The 17,918-nt window shown below is 36.9% G+C and overlaps 2 protein-coding genes across 2 annotated transcripts; both read left to right on the top strand.

Annotated features, from left to right (window-relative positions):
- The first annotated feature begins 3,932 nt into the window (after positions 1-3,932).
- Positions 3,933-6,098, top strand: mrps21 (mitochondrial ribosomal protein S21). Its single transcript, XM_084738782.1, has 2 exons — positions 3,933-4,090; positions 5,530-6,098. Exons 1-2 carry the CDS (start codon positions 4,008-4,010, stop codon positions 5,708-5,710), a joined length of 264 nt encoding a protein of 87 aa, XP_084594908.1. The 5' UTR covers positions 3,933-4,007; the 3' UTR covers positions 5,711-6,098.
- Positions 6,099-10,570: 4,472 nt separating this feature from the next.
- Positions 10,571-16,039, top strand: LOC146313162 (uncharacterized). Its single transcript, XM_084739927.1, has 6 exons — positions 10,571-10,789; positions 13,504-13,842; positions 13,941-14,016; positions 14,147-14,225; positions 14,339-14,492; positions 15,349-16,039. Exons 2-6 carry the CDS (start codon positions 13,504-13,506, stop codon positions 15,721-15,723), a joined length of 1,023 nt encoding a protein of 340 aa, XP_084596053.1. The 5' UTR covers positions 10,571-10,789; the 3' UTR covers positions 15,724-16,039.
- The last annotated feature ends 1,879 nt before the right edge of the window (positions 16,040-17,918 follow it).

The raw sequence follows: 17,918 nt of genomic DNA, 5'->3' as shown, positions 1-17,918 counted from the left end.
ATAAATTATCAACAAAAACAAAAAACTAGCAACCTGAGAGGAGTAATTTATGTCAGACACACTTTCTATGGGTTAAAAACCAATAGTTATAATGAAAAAAGTTTGAGAATTTTAAAATTGCCATATTTTAAAGATGTAATCAAAAATGTAATTAAGTAATTTGCAACAATGTAGCAATCTAACCATAATTACTACTCAATCCCATAAATAAGTGACCAATTAAACAAATTACACTTTTTATTGTGAAAAAAATCCATGTGTTTTAAGTTCTGGAATGTGTAATCAGATATCAGGGTTAATGTGTTTAGCTCAAGAGGGGGAGGGGGGTGTAAAGCTGGTAATGAAAGAGCAAAAGATAAGACTTACAGCTGGAGGCGTCCATCCAGCAAAGTGCCATCAGCATTCTCACACTACAAACACAATGTAACAGACAGGAGACACATTAGTCTTATGATCAAATAGCACATTTAGCGTTGGCTGGCAGTTTCATTTAGCCACACAGAATCATGCTGCCTTTTCATCCTGTCTTTATTTAAGCCGGATGTCATCTTTAGGGCTGCATATTCAGATTTGTGAGGTAAACAATATATACAAGACTACGCTCTGCTAATGCTGAAATCCTCCAACTACTGTGGGACAACAAAGTCAAGCTGAATTAGCTAAAATTAATACAAATAATATCAAAGTGACTGGTCTTGTTAATCAATTCACTGATTTAAAATGGACCAATCCTTTATTTTTCTCACATTTTAATTTACATTCAAGTTCAAATTGGTCTCATGTTTTGGCATAATGGTCCCAAAGCACAGTTGGTATTCAGGGCATATTATGTACGATTTAAATGTGAAAATTTTAGTCGAAAAAAATAAAAATTAAGGTGTTCTGCCCTCAGTATATGCAGACTGCTCTGGAGTGAGCTAAACAGGTCTACTTTCAATAAGGGATACTTGAAGTCAATACCCACCCCAGACACAACCTGTTCACCTTGCTGCCATCTGGCAAGAGATACAGGAGTATCCACTGTCATACCACCAGACTACAAAGCAGCTTCTTTCCTCGGGCTGTCAGACTTTCTCATTCACCCCCCTCACTCATCAAAATTAATAGTTTTTGCTCTATGTTGTTGGTGTGTATGTGTACAAAAGTCAATTTCATCATACAACCTGATACTGTAAAATTACCATGGAAAATAAACCCTTGAAGGTTGAAAGCCGTAGTAGAAGCAATTGTAAAACTGAAAGCAGCATTTAATGAAACATTGTGGTTACATATCAGATATAAATAATATACCATAAACAGGAGTTAGACTAAAAGTATTGTAAAAAAAAAATCATTTATACATACAACTAGTACACTGTACATTATAGTTAATGTATTCTGTTCTAATAGGTTGTTGCTATAGCAACAGAGCAAATGGTTTTGTGACCAGTACAGTACACTGGTCCTTTGTAGAATGGTATGTTAGCAAAACATTAGCTTTTAGGTTAGCATTAAAATGATCACAGAAACGTTTTATAGCTCAAATTATAAACAGCGGTCACAGAATATCTCTAAGACATGGAGTACCTACATTGTTTGCTTGGTCACAACTGACAACATGGTGGCTGTAACAATGTCAGTTGAACTTCATCTGCTATGGAATCATTCCATTTGGTGGTTGCTATAGCAACAGAACATTCAAATTTTAAGTTTAACTTTTTTAAAGGTCCAGTATTGACAAATTTGTGGGGATTCATTGACATGATATGACAGAAATTGAATATAACATTCATGTGTTTTATCAGTGTGTAATCACCTAGATACGGCCTTTCGTGTTTTGTGCAAGTCCTGCAGCTGCCCTAGGCTCTCCTACATGTTTGGAAGCGAAGAGTGAGAAGAGGTGTTGACACTCTTATCATTTGATGCCACTAAATCCTACACAGTGGTCCTTTAACACTTACCCAGAATGTTAAGTGAGCAACACATTAGGTTTGAGTTTCTTTGCTTGAGGCAGCTAGTACAGTTGCTAGCTTGGTTAGCAGTAAAATAATCACAAAAAAGTTGTATACCGCAAATGGGGCAATTGACCCTTCCTTCTCCCACCTCCCTTTGGTCTGTGTGCCACGTAACAGTTAAATTGGTGCCTCAAGTCTCTTCTTTCTGGTTTCCTTTGGGCTACATACATATGCTATGAACTAGACTCGACTATGTTGAAAAGAAGACCAAATTTTGAAGATGGTCAAAAGATGTTGCTGGGGGACCCTCAAAAGCAACGTATATTCACATCCTAAATTAGCTAATGTTAGCAAAGTGCTAGCTAACAAGCTGGGTACAATCCACTTTGATCATTAGCTAGCTAGTTAGAGTATTGTTAACATTACCTGTCTAGTTAGCTAGTTTTTCCTGACATTAGCTAACTTAAGATGTGACTATGAATGTTTTTACAGGAAAAGGAGAAATCTGACTGAGGTACCAATTAGCACGTGGATAAATATGCTTGTCAATATTTGTTTGGTCACAACTAACAAAATGACAGTAAGTAACGGTCAACAGCTTTGGAACTGTGCCAGTATGGATTACTAAAGCAACAGAACGTTCAATTGAAGCTGCTACAGTGGCAGAATAAATTAACAAATTTACCCATAATACAATGCTGCCTGGAGTGGAGGAAAAAAAATAAATGCATAAGTAAAGAATGATAGAATAAATAAATGCATTTTAAAAAATCGTTTCAAGTTTATAGTTGATAATACCACCCCAAGTGGAATAAAACTCTCAGTGCAAATTTAATTTTCTTCAGGTTGTGGACTCTCTTTCTGTTCTTTCTTTCTTCCTCCCACTCTGCCACACACACACTCACACACTGCCAAGAACATTTCAGCAGGGCTGGATCAGAAGGGACGCCTCTGGAAACATGATGCAGTGTATTCACCCCACAAAAGGACTCACGATGCTATCTGTCTCAGCATTCCTCCCTGTGGCACCATGCAGCTACTGTACCCTATAGAGTTACAGCAACATGGGAATTAACCTCATCGGGTATTTTATGCAGAGAAAGAAAATATAAAGGCACTTTTGAATGCAAATTAGACCTAACGATCTAGGCCAGCATTCACCGCTGGCTGACCTCAGACTGAGACACGCAGAGGACAACAGCAGCTCAGGGATGAGAAGAAGAAGAGGAGAATGGCCTTGTTGAAAGAATAACACTGGACACCGCTGTCCCTGTTGCTACAACAGCAGACGTAGTTTCATAAATCTGTGATTGCCCTGAAAGCTCTCTCCTTTTATTATAAACTCTTTGGTTCCTTATGCTGTAGAGACCGGCATGTTTGTTGTTGTTGTTGTTGTTGTTGTTGTTGTTTTTCACATAGTCATTCACTTAGGGAGCAACTTTAAAATATGTTTTGGAGTTTTGTTGTTGTTGGGGGGTTTGGGGGTCTTTTTTTGTTTGAAATTTTTTTTTTTAATGTTGGCCTATATTAAATTTTGCCAAGATAAAAAAAAATGTTGCTTATTTTTTTTTAAATGTTAGTTGCATATATCATAAAACAAAACACTACATCTTTATTGAAAAAAAATGAACATGAATGTAATTATCCTTATAAGAAATCTTTGCACAAAATAACAAATTAGAGTCAACTGCAACAAATGAGGAAAGTAACTGGCGAAAATAGTTGAATAAAGCGTCACCTAGCGTTGATTTATAGGTTTTCTCGTCCTGCCTAGAAGTGAACCCAAGATTTGCGAAACTCTCGCGATATTTGTAGGTGTTTTTGATTGTGCACCTTTTATAAAGTAATCATAATCTGATAACGCTGTAGGTAAGACTGATAGATTTAAGGACATAAAAACTCATGGTTAGGGTCAGAGGAAGATCATGGTTTGGCTTAAAACGAGTATTCTCGCGAGATCTTTCGCGGGTGTGGGGTTCCCCTCAAGACACAACTAGATTCTTCTTGTACCCGGAACGTCTTATCGTTAGGTGTTTCCAGCCGGTTGGTGGTAGAGAAAGCACCGGTCTCATCATGTCGAGGCACCTTCGGTTCGTTGCGCGGACAGTGATGGTACAAGGCGGCGACGTCGATGCTGCGTACAAGACTTTAAACAGGTCAGTCTCATGTATTTAAGTTATAATATGCGATGAAATATATCATCTATATCTGCTATCCAGGGAATGATAAGCTAAACGTTAGCTTGGATAACGTTAGCCTTCCGCTCAATGTCACAGAGCTGCGGCTGCGCAGTGGCGTCACTGGTTATATTACAGTAGTAGGTAACCTTAAGTTTGGTGTTTTGATAGTTTTAGGGGATTTCGTTTAGTAGATAAAATCACGGAAACGCTATATTAAAACGGTTTGAGGTCTGTAGCATCAAACAACGTTTGGTCGTACAAGTACTCGCAGCATTAGTCAGTTATAAAACAAGTCCGGAAATGTATGTATGTATGTATGTATGTATGTATGTATGTATTTATTTATCACATTGTCCAAAATCTTAAATCTAGTATGAAGCCTGTACTTCTGCAACAGCTGATATGTATTTTTGAATGAACTGATCAGTGAAACATTGAGAAGTAGATGTAGATTTACAGTCTCAACTGGAGACAGGTGTCGAGGTTCTTTCACTTACATGGACGTATATGTTATGTATGTCAGGGAAATTTAGGATTTAGGATTTTTTTTTTTTGTGGACATAACAGTGCATAGGTTAGTACAGGGCTGTGCAATTTTGTGCTTTTTGCCTTCTGTGCGTTTTCATTGTGTTTGTATATTTTACTCATTTTTATCCAAAGGTTGGATTGTTGGATTTTTTGTTGATGACTGGTAGCAATTTCATGTTACCAACTATTACTGCAGCAATTCTGTCACTTGCTATTTATTTATTTATTTATCAACTATACGAGTAAATGTAAAGGTAAGTAGAAGGCAAATAAAAGTCTGTAAAGTAAAGGCTTGTTCACTTTTAGATAGTATATTACCAAAAACACACATGTTCAACACAAAATCAAATACTGTAGATTTCAAATTGTCTGTTTGTAGGTAAAACTGAAACATGGAAAGTATTGCAATTTTTTGGTATTTAAAGTTATTGTGCTATGACTGACCATATGTTCTTCTTGGATTGAAAACATGTCTGTGTCTTGTTTTTTAGAGGAATGATTTGATATTTAGTTGGGCTTGCTATGTTTCAATAGAGTTCTTGTTAGTAGAGAAATGGTAAATAGGTAAATGCTTGTTAGCAACTGTAAATAAATACATATATGTCTATGTATAATTACATCAATCAGTTGCAAACCCCTCAGGTGGTGTGTTAGGCTAACATGCCTGGAGTTTGCTGTATTTTACATCTATTAACCAAAACAGGAATAATGCTTTTGTAGTTTAAATATATAAATGATTTACCGTGAAAAGAATCAAGAACCCAGAAATGGACATGGTCTTCTCTGCCAGTGTCGCTTGTATTGCTGTTTCAATTTACCTGTTGAATTGAGTGTCTTGAATTCACTCCAGGTCTGCATTATTCACGTGTTTCCTCTACATCCTCCAGGCTGCTGACTCAGGATGGTATTATTGAAACAGTGAAACATAAGCGCTACTTTGAGAAGCCCTGCCGAGAGCGACAGCGGAAAAACTTTGAGAACTGCAGGCGGATCTACCACACGGAAATGGCCAGAAAAATTGCCTTCATCTCCAGGACGAACAGAGAGGATCCCTGGCTCGGCTGCTAGCAAAATGGGATGAAATGGGACGTTATCAATGTACTGGTCTAGATGGGCCCAGAAAAATGGGAGAAGAAATCATTGTCACTTTCACTTCTAAATAGACTTGGAGAATACTGACAAAAATGGCTTTCATGTTGTCACATCAGTAAAGGAAAGGAAACGTGTAGTTGCGTGTTCACTGTCAAGTCAAATATGGACTTTTTTTTTTTTTTTTCTCCACAAAATTTGGCATGAAAACTGCAGTGCTTGTACTTCGAAGGAAGAATCTTTTGTACTCATTCTTGGCTGTAACAAGAAGGTTAATGAATACGTCTTTCATGACATTTTGTGTTTTGAATCTTCCCACACAATCTTACAAATGAAAAACCTAATAAATATGACTAATTTTCTGAAAGCCTTGACTTGGTGAAAAAGTATTCATCACAGTTAAACTTCTCTTTAATTCAACTCAAGTCAAGTCAAAGTTTATTAAAGCCTGATATCAAAATATGCCTCAAAGGGATGTACATAAATAAAGCAATAATTAACATTAACAAAATATATAACTGTGAAACACAGATAAACTGCAACTGTTTGTAACAAAACACTTAAAAATATAGAAAAATTGAGGTACAATACACAGTATGCACATAGTTATTTTGCATTTATACTTAGATACAAATAGGAAAAACACACATACACACAGTAATGATACATAATAATATACAAAGATGTGTAACTGGTTTTAGTACTCAGGGCAGACTAAATTAGGTTGAATACGTGTCCTTTTATAAGTCAACTGAGCTAGCTATGCGATAAGTAGGAAAAAGGAAGTCTGTATGATATTCCTGAATTTAAAAGTATAATCTTGAAGTCAGATTGATTCTGTACAGGGAGCCAGTACAATGAAATATGAATGGGGATATTGTGTGTTTAAACAACAGACAAACTGATATCTACAGTAAACAGACGAGGAGTGTGAACAGCATAAGGGTCAATGTTGGCCACAAAAAAGCCTTGGAAGTGTTTGGATGTGACGTCATTTGCTGAAGGACATTCAAACATTACAGGAGACGTGTTTTTCTGGGAACACGCAGCGCTGCAGCAACTCGTTAATTAATTCAAGGTCACGACTACGCAGTGTGGTGTTAATATGCACCGATGGTGTCTGCCACCTCCTGCAAACTCCCATAAGCGAGACACATCAGCCTTGCACATCTGTCCAGATGTGCTTTCACCACAGGGGGGGCCTTTCAAGTGAACACTTGCTCCCACTTTGCTCACACAGAGGAAGTTAAACATTCACACCAGGCTTGCTTGTCCGGGAGGTTAGTAGGTCATGTTGATGCCCTGTCCTGTGGCTTCAGTCAATGAGTGTGTAGTATTGTAAGGACTGAAAGGAGCCTTATGATAGATGGCCTGTAGTTTACACTGATGGAACCTGACTGCTGTCGCTGGTCAGTTCATCTTAAAAAATAACTCCTCTGTTTTATCTCCAGTGGTTTGTCTGGCAGTAGTTTTTGGTTTTATCAGACTCCACTCTATCTCAAATGTAATGGACCGTGAGCAGCTTTCTGTGGAACTACTTTTTTTTGAAGAGATAGTAACTGTGAAAATAGTTCTGTGAATTATTCAGAGTAACGGGGATGTTGCTGTTGCTTTTCAAGTCACATGTAATTCTCAAGGCTGTGCATTCAAATATCAAGTTAAAACCCAAGTTAAGACTGACAAGTCCTGAGTCCTAAACTTTTGACTTTGAGTCTGAAAAAAGCCACAATGCGTTCATTACCTAATGCAATGCCATTTTAATAAAAGAGCCTCAACTTATTGTTCTTTGTACACCTTTAAACGCTCAACAAAGTTGGAAGTTGGCAAAATAAGTTCAAATACCTTGTGAAAATGGCTTACATGTAGCTCTACGCCTCGCCTTCATTTAGTATTCAAAGATTCATGAATATGCAAATAGTCACCGCCCTCTCCACAGCAATCTTCTCACAATGGTCTCATTAACCTATGTAGGTGGTATCAGTAATTAACTGCGAGTGTCATAACCAGTCAAAAACTCCTTTTAGTAGCCTTAAATAACTGTAAATAACTTTTTACTCTTTGGACTTTGGAAGATATCAACTACTTTCAAGTCAAAGTCCAAGTTAAGTCATGAGTCACTTGTGTTAAACAGATGTTCAAGTTGAATTGCAAGTCTTATTAGATTTTGTCAAGTCAAGTCTAAAGTCAGTAAATTTGTGACTCAAGTCTGACACAACTCAGACTGTGCAGTCGGTGTCAATGTGCAGTAATATGATTGTGAAATGCGCAAATGTTTCCGTTGGCCCTTTCCCAACGCACACCCTGTAACACACGCACACTGACACATCCTTATCACTGACAAATATCAGTCAAACATGTCACCACTGACACATACTCATTTACTGGTCCACCTGTTATATCAAAAACCTGGTCACACCTGGTTAGAACCATGGACAGCAGGGCTCTGTCCACCAACTGAACTTTACATATCCGACAGCTTTAACACATCAAGCAGTGTCACATATCAGCTGCTGCTCATGCTTAATGTTAATATCAGGATTTCTCACTTGGATGATGCCAACTGTTAATAACTATGAGACTCAAAGAATGTACGTACCTTGCCCTCAGAATGGGCAAGTTTATTTATTTGTTTGTTTGTTTGTTCATTTCATATTTATTCTTTAGGGAATTTATAGTTTTTAATGACAGAATTTGATGATTCACTCAATTTTATAGACTTTTCTTATCCTTACTTTCATGTATTTCATTAATATTTCACATAATTAATTAATTATGTAAAAATAAAGTACAAAGAGTAATAAAACATTTAGACAAAATGCAGACAATATAAAAGAAAGGGAGAAAAGGAGAAAAAATACTGGGGATGAAAAGCAAATTAAGGTTTTGTCAATACTTTCAGATTTGCCTTTGTTTGTTTGTTTTTTAACTTGTTGCCACAAACCTTTTGCTTTGATCACTGCAGAAGTTATAGGAATATGTGTGCCATGTGATCCAGGGCTCAATAATTAGCTTGGAACCATTTTCCACTGCAAACAACAGAGGACATGCACACGTCGTGCAGGTAGAACCAGCCCTCAGCTTTTTCAGTATTGACAGTTCTGCAGAGTTATTGGTATTGGACACTTCTGTTTGCATGGTTTCTCTAGCAGCTGATAGCGCAGGCTGGTGCTGTTTGCTTTGTGACAGTATCTTTGTTGCAATCCAAACATCTGGCACTAAATGTTGCTATGCAAACTTCAGGAACATGCATCAAGTCTATTTTCATAAGATACCCAGGAGCCTCTGACAAGTGTGACACAAATAATCTTCCGTAAAATGAACAACACTGTTCTGCTGATTTGATGGGGACGTATTGCAGAGTTCCTGGAAATTCAATCACCTCGGGAGCTCTGTCCATTTTTAAATAAATCAGTCTGTGATAATGGCATTGGCAGTTGTCAAACTGAAATTGACTTTCTCCTCCACACCCAGAATAGCAGCAGCATCTCTGTTGTCTGTTCATTCTTCCATACCTCCAGTACCTGTTAACTAAACGAACAAGTCTCATTATTATTATCAAAAACATATTTTTTTGTTGTTATAAGGTGCTTTTCAGTTCATCGGGTATGTTGATTCCATAACATTGTCCTGCAGGTAGCAGCATCCTATTTTAGTATGCAACAAAAGAAGTGATTCACTGCTCAGCATACTGCAATCTCATTATGTAACTATGTAAGACTATGTCCCAAGCTCTCTTTCTCTGGCTCTAATAGGCCTATGATGCCATATCTCATAATCTAGTCTGTCTTATCTACACTCTCTTTATCATGAATACAATTAAGAAACCAGATCATCTAGAGCACACACAAAAACCAAAGTCCCATTTGGCTGAATTTACTGAAGGTGCACATTATTATTATAGTGCAAAACAAAAAACAAAACAAAAAAACAAAACAAAAAAAAAACCCAACTGTTTTATGCATTCTCTGCTTGGCCCATTGTATTTAAGCCTAGCACATTATAAAAAAAAATACATGACATGTATATTTGGAATGCCATTTTAGTCAATAAATAATTAAATAAAAATATGTAAATACATGAATAAATAAATACACAAAAAATTGCTCTGAAATAAATATGAGGCAATTAATAAATATATAAATAAATGTAAATATAATATGTATAAATGAGTAAATATAGGTCAGTAAATAAATATATTTATTTTATTTAAAAGCGATGTTTTTCAAAAGACTACTACCAATTCAAGAGTTGTTTATTTCATAATTCCACATTTATTTATTTCAAGGAACTTAGGTTTCATAGTGCCATATGTATTTATTACAGCAGACTTTTATTTCATAATGCCACATTTATTTATTTCAGGGGACTTCTATTTTATAATGTCACATTTACTCATTTCAGGGGACTTCTATTTTACAGTGCCACATTTACTAATTTTGGACTTTTATTCCATAATGACACTTTTATTTATTTTAGGGGACTTAAGTTTCATAATGCCACATTTATTTATTTAGTTCAGGGACTTTACTTTAATAACGTCATATTAATTTATTTCAGGACACTTGTATTTTATAAAGCGTATCATAATGTTACCTAATTTATGAACCTAAATTTTCACCACATGCCAGCTGCCGCGTGTTGTTCCTCAGCCACACCATGCACACGTGCGGCCGTTGCAGGTGAGGTGGGATCTACGCAATTACCAGCCAACCGGCGCCCTGGATGCTGCTGATTGGCCAAGCCCCTGAGCCAATGAGAGACGGTCGAATCTGCCTTCAGCCAATCGCGGCGCTGTACCAGTGCAGCACGTGTAGGGGCCGTTGAGCGCTGTGGTACTTTTTGAACGTGTTGGACGTCAGAGGAACCGAACTAAACACGGGCAGGAATTGAAGACTGAGCGTGAAAAAAACAGGCGTAACCGTTTGTTTTTACACATCTACGCTGACAGAGATATTAGACATTAGACTTAAATCAGCGTGTCCACGCGGAGCAGCTTGCCTTCTCAAGCGTTGTTTTCTTTTACGGTCTTTGTGAATCCAGTTGGGCTCAGTCTTTAAGGTAAGCTCTCGCCCCTCTCACTTCTTCCTTTTTTTAGGGGAACTTGACTGTATTTTCGGCTTGACTTATGCAATGTTTTACGATAGAAGAATTGGCCATAAATTAGAATTTATTTTTAATCTGTTTTTATTTTTGTTTGTTGTTTTAAATTCAGTTGAGTTTCTTTTAGTTTCTAGAATGTGTTTGCTCGTTAGTGTAGATTCTATTGTTCTGAAATGTTTAGTTTGTATCAGTTTCGAGAGGTGTCAGAAAATATAGATCACGTGAGAAGTGTGATATTATGGTTTTGTGATACTGTATTGATTCCTCAAAAACACAGTATCATGTCATCGCGATACATACAAAGATTAGTGGCAGTGGTTCAATTTGTGTTTAACCCCCGACTTAACCCTAACCCTAAAATTAGATTTAAAAAAAAAAAATATATATATATATATGACCTTGCTTACAGTATTGCAATATATTGCAATATATATAAATCATAAACCCTGTGTCGTGATACTTGTAGTATCTTGCCAATACACAGTTTCAGTACCAGGTGTTTTTTGTTAGGCTATTATAATATGGGGGTATTTGCCTGACAAGATTCAAGATGTTTATCATCACACCGGTTATACAAGTACAATCATGTGGAAAAACTTTTGCTGAGAAGCACCATTAGAGAGTAAGTTAAAAAAAAAAAAAGGCAAGTTAGAGTAACGAAAGATAAAATAATAAGTAGTGTGTGTGTGTTGTATGTTGTATATAAAGGCAGCATAGGCAGCAGTCTGTGTGTATTTCTTAGTTCAAGATTAATGTATACATATATTTTGTTGTATTTGTGTTTGTTTTTCTATAGTTTTTTTTCCTTTTTAAAAGTACTGGTGATGGTTTACTGTTTAGGTGCCCTGATATAATTTTGGGCAATAATGTTTATTGTTTAAATGTAAAATAGAATACCTAAATAGCATAACTTGCACAAGTGTTATCTATTTACACTCTTTATGAGAATATGATACATGGATGTATGATTTTTTTTTTTTTACTCCTATCTGTCCCATTATGGTGAACATGATATCTCAAGAACACCTAGAGGGTATTTCTTAAAATTTAGTACTAACGGTGATATGGACCCAGGGATGAACTGATTAGATTTTGGTGGTCAGAGGTCCAAGTTCAAGGTCACTGTGATCTCATGTTCATCCCAAGTTCATGAACACAATATCTGAGGAGTCCCTTGAGGGGGGGATGTCTTTAAACTTAGTTAAAACATCCATTTGGACTTAAAAGTTAAGCTGATTATATTTTGATGGTCAAAGGTCACTGTGACCTCACAACACACACATTTGGCCAAAACTCAATATTTCATACACCATCACACATAATTATGACAAAAGTACACACAAATATCTAACCGGATCAAATGATAAAGTAATGACATTCATATTCAAAAGTTCAGCTTCATGTTGATATAATAATGTTCAGCTCTCTACCAGTCCTCTTTCTCTGTTAAAAAAAAATGAAGACAGCATGTTTCTCACTGGAAATTATTCACTGGAATCACACATGAATAGTGCTAACTTCCACTTCAATACAAAGAAACATGCTTCATACTTGCATATATTCTTTTATTAAATTCCTTCAAAGTATTAACTACATATACTAGTTGACTTCAGACATCATTAAAATCAAACACTGTTTTTATGCATGCTTTCTGGTTTTCAAAGATATTCAGCTATGTTAGAGTTATACTCCCTTTATGTGTTTATAAAACATACCTGTGACAGTGGAAACTGTGTCAGTCATAACAAGCATGCTGAACACAATGTCACGTCATAAAGCAGGTTAATGGTTTATTATTGTTGTTGAGGTCACATGAAGTGATCACAGTCAGCAGTGAATGTCTAGTACACCTCTGTCCTCAGATGAACTAACTGTTTCCCAAGTGTACAAACTGCACGTACTTGGTGACAGTGCATGTGTTGATTTGCGTTGGAGCAGGTCCTTTGTGTGCACATGATAATGTATCAGTGCTGTTTGTTTTCTTGTCCTGTCCTCATGTCGAGGAGATGACCAAGACCTCACTTATATGACTTGGCAACTTCTAATTTGTATTGCATGATACTGACTGGATTGTGCTGAATCCTGAGATTGCTGGGCAATATTGATTATAAATGATATGTTGATATTGTTAGATATATATCTCGGTATACACATTTTCTCCAAAATCCAAACATTCCTTCTGTAACAGTGCAGAGTCATGCTGGTCAATATGATCAAATATCAACAATATTATATACTGTAATACTGTAAAAAGATGTCTTTAAGAAGTCTTTAAACCCTGCATTGCACAGTTTCTGAGCTTTTTAGACATTTGTATGAAAAATGGCAGCATTTCTATGAAAAATGGCTTTTAACGGGAGAAGGCTCAGTGGTCTTCCAAAACACAGAAATACTGAAACAATAAAAAGTTTTGAGACCTTTCATCTAGCCAACATCAGATTGTAATAAATGTTTTACAGAAAAGTCAGGTTGGGAATGGAAACTTCATTAGTATTTCTTTATTTGTTTTTCTTCAATGCATCTTTTGTACAACTGGAAAACACAAATAAATCTCCTTTAGTATGTAGTATCTTGTAAGTGCAACTCCCTTTGATTTTTATTCTGCAGCCCTACCTGTATGATTATCACTGAAGTTATGTTTGGACATGATTCCTCCCTCCTTGTCTCCACAGATGAATTCACTGGGCAGTTCTTCCAAATGGCCGTCTTATGACTCGCTGCCCTCCACCTCAAGCTTCCTCCTCAGTGAGAGTGAGCAGACTGAGGATGAAACGGACGTCTTCTCAGAGGGAGAGGGAGACAGTGGAATAACAAAGCCTCTCTCAGTCCGCGATGGAATCACACTTTCTGGAAATTACCTGGATTTCCCAGCTCATTCAGATCAGCCGCACTCGAGGTCTAAGAGCGACCGGCCTGATGAAACAAAGCATCCCGGATCAGCATCTTCTCCTGGAGCTGCCACGTTAGGCTCGTCTGCAGCCACACCAGGGGACTTGGTCTTCGCTCAGAAAGTGAGTTAACTGGTTCCTAAGTCTTTGTTTCAGTATTTTTGTCTGTCAAACTGCAGATCATTCATAGTAAAAACTAATCTTCCTCCTTATTTCCTCAGTGTGCAGATTTGCACAGGTTTATCCATCCTTTGCTTGAGCTTTTGCATGGACTGAAGACTGGGCGATTTGACAAAGGTATGTGGTTGGGCAATAACAAACACGACTGTCATCTCTTCTCAAGTATCAGTACATGCTTCCCTTCTGTATGAAACCCTTAAGTTCCTATTTGCCTCGACATCTGATTGGTGTATTTTAATTGTTGCAGGTTTATCCAGTTTCCAGCAAAGTGTTGCCATAGACAGACTGCAGAGGATTCTTGGAATACTACAGAGGCCTGAAATGGGGTAAGACTAACAAAAGTAGTGCGCCTAATACAGTGAAAAAGAGGATATTGTCTTTGTCCTTCATACTGAGCATTGTTGGTAATGCTTGTTCCTTTGTTCTTTTTTTTTTGCAGTGAGAAATACCTCCAAAACCTGCTGCAGATAGAAATGATGCTCAAAATATGGTTCCCTCAGGTGGCATTACAGTCCACAGATACACCAAGCCAGACCACCACTCCCAGACTCCCACCACACTGGCGCCAAAATCAGCTCCACATGCCAGTTAAAGTGAGCGTCATACCGGATGTTCTCTTTGTTACCGCATGAAGGTTTCATTTCATTTTTTTCAGTGTCTCAACGTTTTTGAAACAATAAACATTTATCCAAAGAGGATGACAATGATTTTACACAAAATTACATTCATCAAAAAACAGCAAGATAAAGAAAAAGCTACAAGAATTACACTATTTTATATAATTTAAACTGATACCATTATACAATCAACTGAATAGGAAAATGCTAAATGCTAAAAATCTTTAAAAAATAGACTACAGGTCCTACAGCTGTCCCTCTATGCCACTAAATAGGACGGGTGTGTGACAGGGGACCTATATAAGTTTTAAACATGGGCTGTAAGAAAAACAAAGTCAGTACAAGAAAAAAAAACATGTCACAGAAAACATGTGAGAATGTGTATTCTGTCTCCCCCCTGAGCAACGATTTTATGTGTTCATTAACCATTGTAGAACTCACTGAAGTGTTTAGCCGTGGGGTAATTGCAATTCCTAATTTTGATGGCAAATTTATGCTCAGCAAGGTGTTCTCTAAGGCGTCTTTTAGTACGACCTGTGTTGAAAAGGCTTCCATACATGGACAAGACAAAAAGTGTATGACCACTTATTTGTTAGACACCACATTCATTTAACATCCAAGCAACCTTGAGAAATATACCAATACAGTTCGGCAAAAGAAGACAACAAGATAAGAAGAAATAATGAGAATGCAGAAACAATATTACAGTGAAGGTTTTGCAGTAATTATATAAAGCATGTTTTATAAGAGGGTTAAAAATATAAACTGTCGTTCTCCTTTAAGACCTTGGTTTGTCGTGGTTGTTATTTTTAGTCTTTCTTTCCCATTCCAGAAAAGAAAACTGAGCTGGTCTGACGCTGACCACTCTGGCAAAGTCCCAGCCAAGCATAAGCAACGTAAACACGGAAGCTGCCAGGCTGTGACCTCACTGGACACCGCTGCCCCGCGTCTACGACCTGGATCACCCGAAAAACAGAAAACTCGAGTGGAAGATGCAGTTGAAGCAGCATGGGGCAGTTGTACAGCTGGACACGAGTTTACAGACAACGCTGGCACTTTAAGCAGGCCGTCATATTTATCCGGCGTGAGAGTAAATGAGAATCGGAAGCAACCTGAAATTTCTCTGCCCTCTCCTTGTGGAAGTCCAGCTGGACAAGACAGCTCAGTGTCCTCAAGCGACTCCGTGGCTACAGCTGACTCACCTTAGCTGACCTTGGTACCACATGGAGGTGCCACAGTGTGCCAGCCAGAGTGAAGGCAGAGGGCGGACCTGATTACATAAGCATAAAGTTAGGCACAGAGCCCGTCTGTGATGACTGCAAAGCACGTTCAAACCAGAGGAAGAGGAGGAGAAATGCAGAGAGACAGCTGTTAACTCCTAACTATCCAGTGTGTTTTTGACTACACTGGTGTTATTGCACTATTGTTACCAGGAATTGTGTATTGTTTGTATGTAAGAGTATCACTTTTGTATACATTGACTTTTACTAAGTTAAAACATGTTTGAAATACTTTACACATGTAATGTTAAAGCAGTCTGAGCTCTTTTTTAAATATATTTTTTCATATCTTGGTTCTCAGCCCTAACAATAACAATGTAGGATTTCATGTCATTGGTTGAAACCAGAAAGACCAGACATCACTTTTATGAAAACACAGAGGATTGTTGCTGTTACAGTTTAAGGCTGAAAGAATTCGTAAAGACGCAAGCATGACCGAAAATTTGCTGATTCCAGCTTCTTCTTGTTTTTTTTTTTTTTTTTGTTTTTTTTTTTTTTTTACATGCGATAAGAAGATAATCTCTTGGTTTTACGTGTGCCAGCAACCTGTGATGGGCATTTTTCAGCATTTTTTACATTTTATAGACCAAGCAAATAAGAAATCGAGAAAATAATTGGCAGCTTGATTTGTAGTGAAAATAATTGTTATTTGCAGCCCTGGTACAGTCACAAAGAATGTGTCAATCATGAACACAAATGATTAAAAATGGCATTAGGAAAGCTTAAACGTGTTCTGGCAGCTGATTGTAACATAATGGTAGAGCAAAAATATGTAAAAATGCCAAAATGTGCCAAACTAAACCAGTTTGCATGATCATATCATACACACGTCACCTTTTCTTTATTTATCATTGCTAAACACATGCAAAACAAAGTCTTTTTTTTAAGAATAGATGTAGTTGCACATAACGTGAAAAATGCTGCACAGGAAACTGATCAATAATGACTGAAGTAGATGAGGAAATAGGAGATGCTTGGCTAGATGTTAATATATCAGTTACTCCTTTATCTAGAAAGTGAGCGAACTTGTTTTGTGTAGTAGATGAAAATGTTGCATTATAGTACACATTGAAATAGATGCAACTGCACTTTGGATGACAATGAGGAAATGTTAAACATTTGTTACATTAAAGAGTTATTATTTATTAAAGATCTCTATAAGAGGATTTGTACTTGAAAATCTCGATTCCATCTGCAAACTTGTGAAACTAACATGAGCGCTTGAATCATTGACTTTATTTATTTGAAATCTTTTCATTTTGGCACTGTGGATGGAAATATCTGAAAAGCAGCAAAAGTAAATTTATTTTATTGCCAGGCTTTTTTTCACAAAAAAGAGCTCTTAAATGCAATGTGTCATTATGAGGGGAAAAGAAGAGCTTCTGTGTCCCATTTAAAATGGATTATTATCACTGACTTGCTGTTATAAAAATTTGTTTCACTCAAAGTGCTTTACTCTCTTATGTAATAAGGAATATCATGGAGGCATGTTCCACTCCTGAACACATCCGTTTTTTTGTTGTTGTTTTTTTTATGGCATTTGTACCACCATGTTTTAAATCGGATGTCATTCATGTTGAATGGTGTTTCATCTCTGGTGGTTTGTCACCAGTCAGCCTTACTTTTATGACCATAAACCTGCCCGAAATGACACCATCAATCACACAAAAAAATGTATTATATAACTAACAGTGTCACCTCATGTCATCGCAAACCAAATGTGCTGCTATGTAGATGTTTCTCATGCTTCAGCATTAGTCATTTCATTGGCCCTGTGTTATGTTGTTTAAAATGGAGACTGTAAGCACGTGGTGGAGAACAATGTAAAGCTGTTTTGGTATATAAAATGTAACAGTCATAATATTCATTTGTGAAATGAGAAAAAACTGAAAGTAGCACAGAATTCTTATTTCCCCAGTTGGTATGTTTTTCATTTTTCTTGATTTCAGTTTTGTTTAAGGCTCATCTTTGTTTCTTATAATGAACTTGTCATTAATGGTGACTGATTGACAAATGCACATATTTTTCTATATTAAACAAATGATGTGGTTCATCATAACACAGAATGTGTTTGTTGATTTCTGGAATGAAATATGGTGACAGTATTGTCTGAAGTCAGTCA

This window comes from Lutjanus erythropterus, chromosome 16 (genome assembly GCF_056507025.1).
Source record: "Lutjanus erythropterus isolate fLutEry1 chromosome 16, fLutEry1.hap2, whole genome shotgun sequence".
NCBI classification, from domain to species: domain Eukaryota; kingdom Metazoa; phylum Chordata; class Actinopteri; order Lutjaniformes; family Lutjanidae; genus Lutjanus; species Lutjanus erythropterus.
The sequence above is the reverse complement of the archived record's forward strand: the minus strand, read 5'-3'. Positions and strand labels throughout refer to the sequence as shown.

Excerpts from the sequence above, each read along its gene's own strand:
- mrps21 (XM_084738782.1), top strand. The coding sequence starts at position 4,008 with ATGTCGAGGCACCTTCGGTTCGTTGCGCGGACAGTGATGGTACAAGGC. Across the intron at positions 4,091-5,529 it reads GCGTACAAGACTTTAAACAG|GCTGCTGACTCAGGATGGTA; the intron begins GTCAGTCTCATG and ends TACATCCTCCAG.
- LOC146313162 (XM_084739927.1), top strand. The coding sequence starts at position 13,504 with ATGAATTCACTGGGCAGTTCTTCCAAATGGCCGTCTTATGACTCGCTG. Across the intron at positions 14,017-14,146 it reads GACTGGGCGATTTGACAAAG|GTTTATCCAGTTTCCAGCAA; the intron begins GTATGTGGTTGG and ends TAATTGTTGCAG. Across the intron at positions 14,493-15,348 it reads AGCTCCACATGCCAGTTAAA|AAAAGAAAACTGAGCTGGTC; the intron begins GTGAGCGTCATA and ends TTCCCATTCCAG.